Source organism: Leuciscus leuciscus, assembly GCF_965113295.1.
Source record: "Leuciscus leuciscus genome assembly, chromosome: 6".
Lineage (NCBI taxonomy): Eukaryota > Metazoa > Chordata > Actinopteri > Cypriniformes > Leuciscidae > Leuciscus > Leuciscus leuciscus.
In genome coordinates this window covers 20,152,039-20,158,038 of record NC_138730.1, presented here as the reverse complement: position 1 = coordinate 20,158,038, position 6,000 = coordinate 20,152,039, and the positions used below count along the sequence as shown (strand labels likewise).

Here is a 6,000-nt window from a genome sequence, read left to right as displayed (position 1 = left end):
CTCCACCACCATCAACTCTGCCTCAGTCGGTCGTCCCCCTGGTTCCGTCTGGCTAGTCTCAGCCATGGCTCCTCCCTCCCTCAACTCCACCATGGGCATTCATCATGGGATTCCAGCTGGGGATTCCTCCCTGGCTCCTCCTTCTGCCAACTCCTCCTGGCTTCTACCGCCGTCGTCTCCTCCCTGGCTTTTCCTGTTGTTTGCTCTGTCCTGGTTACTGTGTTCATGCGTTGTACCTGGGTCCTCCACCCAAGACCCGTCCCGCCTTCCTCTGTTGGACTTTTTTATTGTTGTTAAAAGACGCATAGGCACGCATTCTGGATGGAGGGGAATGTAGGCTTATCTGTGTCTTATGTCTGTTTGGGTAAGTTTTGCACTTGTTTTAAATCAGTTTCCTGTGTTTCAGTTTGTTTCCATTGTAGGATTATCAGTTACACCTGTCATTTATTTTGTTGATTAGTTTGTGTATTTAAGCTCTGTGTATCTTTTAGTTCATGGTCTGTTATTGTCACGTTATAATTGGTTGTTCTGTTCCTTCCTTTTTTTTGAGTGTTCTGAGTTTTTTGTTAAATCTATAACTGCTGCATTTAGATCGATTACCTCAACATTTTTCATGGAAGCTGACATAAAGATGTACTTAAGTCTTACTTATGTAAGTGGGTCAAAAAGCGCTCTTAAGTTCAACTAATTGCATTTCATATAAATTTAAACTATAATACAAACAATATTGCAAATTCCACACCGAAAACACTGCATTCAGTTTGGACTTAAATTATTTTAATAAGAGCTCTTTATAAAAGTATGCTAAATTGGACTTCTTTATCACAAGGGTTAGTTCAACAAACTGGCTGTATTCTTGCTGATATTCAATAGTGTGATGTTTTTTTAATTTTAAATGCACATAAGTGATTCATCTCTTGAGAAATCAAAGAAAATCTCAAACAATCTCTGACCTGAACAGGTTCTGGACATTAACAATGATTTTTGCATCAGCCATATAGTCTTCCTCAGCGCTCATGGTGCTCTCCCTGTCAACAACCACCATATTGGCAGCAAATGAGACACCACAACGCAACAGGTCATCCAGGCTGTAAGGAGATACACACACACACAGACAGACAGATCAATTTTTTTAGTAAGACATTTGGCAATGTTTAATGCAACTTCAAATAATCATGCTGTCATAGACTTTTTTGAGTTTTGTATTAAGCTAATAAAGCTTCCATCAACTCTTCCACTCTTTATTTCAAATCTAAGTGGGAAAGTTTGAGTTAGGATAATTTGCAACAGCGTGAGTTTTTAAACAAAACAAGGCTGTAAAAGCAGACTAGAAAGTAGACACATATATCAGGTGAGCATAATGACTGTGCCCAACAACCTCTGTAGTTATATTTAGCCATTTGTTAACAGCAAGTTAAGTAAAAGCTTTAAAATTACAAGGGGGTATTACGTATTCTGTGTCGTAGAATCTAAAAGTAAAATCTTGAGTTTGTGTGCACCACAGACCTTACTTTAGGCATTTAACCAAAAACCCATAAAAAAAAAAAAAACATGACTTCAGTAAGATGGAATCATTAGTTCAAAAATATTAATTTGTTTCCAGGTTTTTAGACAGCACTCTATTATCAATTGTGTCTTGCGCTAATTCATTGTTTTTATGTTATCTCAAGAAGGTGACTCTCGATGTACAGCAGCGGCCTTATCTCCTTCCTGTCCTCAAAATAAATGTATCATTTGAGGGCAGGATACAAACAAACATTATAATGTTTCATATTTCATAATAATGTCTCTTGCCTGTCGATTGACCCAAGCAAGTAATAGATCATTGGGAACCAACAGACCGTCTCAAGAAGTTCTGCATCTGGCCTAAAAGACAGACAGTCCACACAGAAACAACATATTGCAGACACCTGTAGACATTATAACTAAAAGACATTGGCAACTAAAGAGTTAGTAAAGCTCAATAAACAAGGTAAAAGAGAGTGATGTGTAAAATAAGGATTTTTACTCTTTTTCCAAGAGCAGCACGATGGGCCACAGTTCATTCTGTGGTCTGTATGAGGCTCGTAACGGGAGGATGAAGTTGTACAGGCTATTTCCTGCTGTCTCAGCGGACACAATGATGAGCTTATTCTTCAAACCATACGCTCTGACATCATCATCGTCTTTGTGGTTGCAGGCCTTAGACAAAAACTGACATCACAATAAGATAATTACAATTCAACATTAAACCAGTGATACCTAGGTGCATACACTGAATACTTAAAGCATATTCATAAAACATACACTACCGATCACATTTTTTTTTATGTTATTGAAGAAAGTCTCGTATGCTACCAAGGATGCATTTATTTAATAAAAAATACAGTAAAAACATAACTGTTTATAATTGCTTTCTATTTGAATATATTAAAAAATTTAATTTATCCCTATGATGTAAAGCTGAATTTTCAGCATCATTAGTCGTTAGTGTCACATGATCTTTGAGAAATCATTCTAATATGTTTTCCTGCTCAATAAACATTTCTTATTATTATCATCATTTTTTTCGCTGTAACAAAAAAAGTAAGGTTTTTTTTCTTGATTTTTGGATGAAAAGAAAGTTCAAAAGAACAGCATTTATTTGAAATAGAATTCTTTTGTAACATTATAAAAGTATTTACTGTAACTTTTGATAAATTTAATGAATCCTTGCTGAACAAAAGTATTAAATTCTTTCAACAAAAATGAATGAATGATATTTATTGTGCAACATAATTATTAAAGATAGGTTAAATCCACTTCAAACTCAAATACCTGAGGGAACACATACATATGTTAAAGCATATATATGTAAACTGTTGTTCATATTATTGTCCACCAAAATGTAATAAAGACATTTATTACCTTTTCCAGCCGCATACAACATTTGGGCGTTTTCTTTTTCCGTAAATGGCAAAGTATCAGAGAGCTTCCTATGTAGGGTAAATTTGGGGGATATCCCTTAATGTAACTAAAAATAAATAAAAAATTAAGTTCAGGAAATCTAGTTCCCATGGCAGATATCCTGATATTATTCAATGTTTCTAATGACATTTAATCAAACTAAAAACAACGGTTACACTTTATTTTAAGGTGATGTAGTTACATTGTACTTACTCAAAAAAATACTCAAGTAATATTAATTGATCCACATGCACTTACTATCGGGTTACGGTAAGGGTTAAGGCTTTAGTTTAGGGTTAGTTACTTGTAAGTATGCATAACTTACTGTTATGCACTCACCTTAGAATAAAGTCTTACCAAAACAACTTTCGTAAACAGAGGATTTCCTCTCTCAGGTAAAGAACAAATTACCAATCGCTACATTCATCTCCACTGGAGTACTGACATGGACTCTTTGACTGATCGCTGAGTTGATTGCCAGTCTGAAATGAAGGTGAATCAGTCACTTCTAGAACAGGAACCATGTTTGCTCTTCTGGTCTCAGATATATTTGTTTCAGTTGAAAGAGATGGACCTAAACTGGATGGAATGCTTATATCCTGCACATCTATGGCCATGGTACCTTTAGGAAATACAAACAAAAACCTTTAGGCAAAAATCGGGAATGACATTACATTATCTTTCATAGAAAAACTGTAATTTTATGGTGAACTTTTTTAAAACTTAACACACAGTACATACGCATCTGTTCAAAAGTTATAGTAAAGTTCGGTATGCGAGTATGGTCAAATTCTGGTAACTTTACAATAAGGTTCCATTGGGTTAATGCATTAACTAAGTATGAGCAAAACAATTGTTACAGTATTACTATTTATTAGTCTTTGTTAATGTTATTTAATAAAAAATACAACTGTTCATTGTTACAGTAGTTCAATTTAGCTCAGGTCTATTAAATAATATTAACTGATACAACTTGTTTGTAGTGATGTATCAGTAAATGTTCAAATTAACATCAACTCAACTAATCAACTAATAAATGCATTAAAAGTATTTTTCATTGTTAATTCATGTTAACTAATGTTAACATATGGAACATTATTGTAAAGTGTTGCCAAAATTCTTTTGGTTTCAAACGATTCTTTTATTCAGTAACAATGCATTAAAGGGTTAGTTCATCCAAAAAGTCTGTCATTAATTACTCACCCTCATGTCGTTCCAAACCCGTAAGACTTTCATTCATCTTCGGAACACAAATTAATGAAATCCATTTACCTCCATTAACAGCTATGCAACTACCATTTTCAAGCCCCAGAAATGTACTGAAGACATCAAAGTAATGTGACCCAAGTGGTTTAACCTCAATTTTATGAAACGATGCGAGTGCTTTGTTTGCAAAAAAACAAACCAAAAACATAATTTACCACTTTACTGACAAAATATTAATCTCCACTGAGCGTTCACGCAACAACATCTGCTCTCGCGTCAACACAAAACGCATGCGTCGTGGTGCTCTCGTGACAGCGTGTTGGAGATATTTAGTCAATAAAGTGGTAAATTGTGAGGTTTTTTTGCTCAAACAAAGTATAAAACTGAGGTTAAACCTCTTGGGTCACATGCATTACTTTAATGATGTATTTACCTTTCTGTGGCTTGAAAGTAGTAGTTGCATAGGCTGTCAATGGAGAGAATGAAAGCTCTCAGATTTCATAAAAAAAAAATTTTGTTCCGAGTTTGGAACGGCATTAGGGTGAGCAATTAATGACAGCATTTTGGGGTGAACTATCCCTTTAAATTGATTAAAGGAACAGTAAAAACAAAAACTGTTTCAAATAAATGTTGTTCTTTTTAAACTTTCTATCATCAAAAAATCCTAAAAATATATTCATTAATATTCATTAAAATAATAATATTTGACAATATTACTATTTTCACTACTTTTGACCAAAGAAATCCAATCTTGATGAGCATGAAAGAATATCGTACAGACCCCAAACCTTTAAACAGTAGTGTATGGCACTGCTGTGATATGTACAGTATCTTTGTTTGAAGTATTATCAGATGCATTTGTCTGACCCATGCTAGTAATGGCACTGTTGGTTGGGGGTTGAGTCATGGGGCTGTCTGTACACGCTGCCTGGGTCTTGAAGCAGGATTCCTCCTCTTTGGTGAGACTGATATAGAAGCACACGTCCAAGGGTTTCATGATGTGCTGAGGACCAGGGTTCAGCAGGATACTCTTAGTATCCTCAGGGCACACTCCAATAAGACAGATGCCATACCTAGAAATGAGAGCGATATTTACACAAATATTTATTATTTATTAAAAAGTAAAAATGTGAAATGAAGTGAAATGAATTGAAGGTCGAGAGGTGAGAAATTGCCATTTTTGTGGAATCAAATGTCATTTTCTCTGTACTGACATTTATTGCATTTCTCAAATACTGTATGCTTATTCCACATACTCACTTATTATATGCATTTAAGGAGGCATAAGAGAAGCTCTTTCCCTCATACTCAGAAAAGAAGACGCTTTCTTTCAGAACAATGCTGTACACTTCATTTCCTGAGCATTTTCCATAAATTCTGTGCCAGTCCGAAGGAGAGTGTTGACCTTCTCTGCAGAGTTACATACATAACATCATATCATATAGAATTATGATTTTGTGTTCCAAAACATGGGGATGAGTAAATAACAAAAACATTTTTGGGATGAATTATCCCTTTAAAGTCACCATGAAATCAAAATGAATTTGACTATTCTTGTTGTTGTTGTTTTTTATGGAATATTGCGGTAATTACTATAAAGGATTTGATGCACCTTCTAATTTCTAAAATATTAATGTGCCATCGGAATCTTTAATCACAATAAGTTCCCCACTTTCATGCAGCTCATCTCTTCTCTGATGATGTGTTTACTGGTGCAAGGGTGGGACAACCTGTCACTCACATGACATCACAGAACATAGCAAACCACAACCATCCAACAATCTAAACAATTCTGTTAAACTCGGATATACTTCACAATATGGAAGGAAAGAACATTGCAACTTCTGTTTCATGCTGACTTTAAGGGTT

The 6,000-nt window shown here is 34.9% G+C and overlaps 1 protein-coding gene across 1 annotated transcript in view; it reads right to left on the bottom strand.

Moving 5' to 3' along the window:
- The window catches only part of kcnt2a (potassium channel, subfamily T, member 2a), a gene marked incomplete at its 5' end in the record, with an annotated part of 37,739 nt that overhangs the window by 16,254 nt on the left and 15,485 nt on the right, over positions 1-6,000 (bottom strand). Inside the window, 7 exons of the mRNA XM_082172141.1 lie at positions 954-1,088; positions 1,795-1,866; positions 2,009-2,193; positions 2,887-2,992; positions 3,337-3,547; positions 4,999-5,204; positions 5,392-5,541. Coding sequence (XP_082028267.1) covers positions 954-1,088; positions 1,795-1,866; positions 2,009-2,193; positions 2,887-2,992; positions 3,337-3,547; positions 4,999-5,204; positions 5,392-5,541 — 1,065 coding nt within the window. The remainder of the gene's footprint in view (positions 1-953; positions 1,089-1,794; positions 1,867-2,008; positions 2,194-2,886; positions 2,993-3,336; positions 3,548-4,998; positions 5,205-5,391; positions 5,542-6,000) is intronic.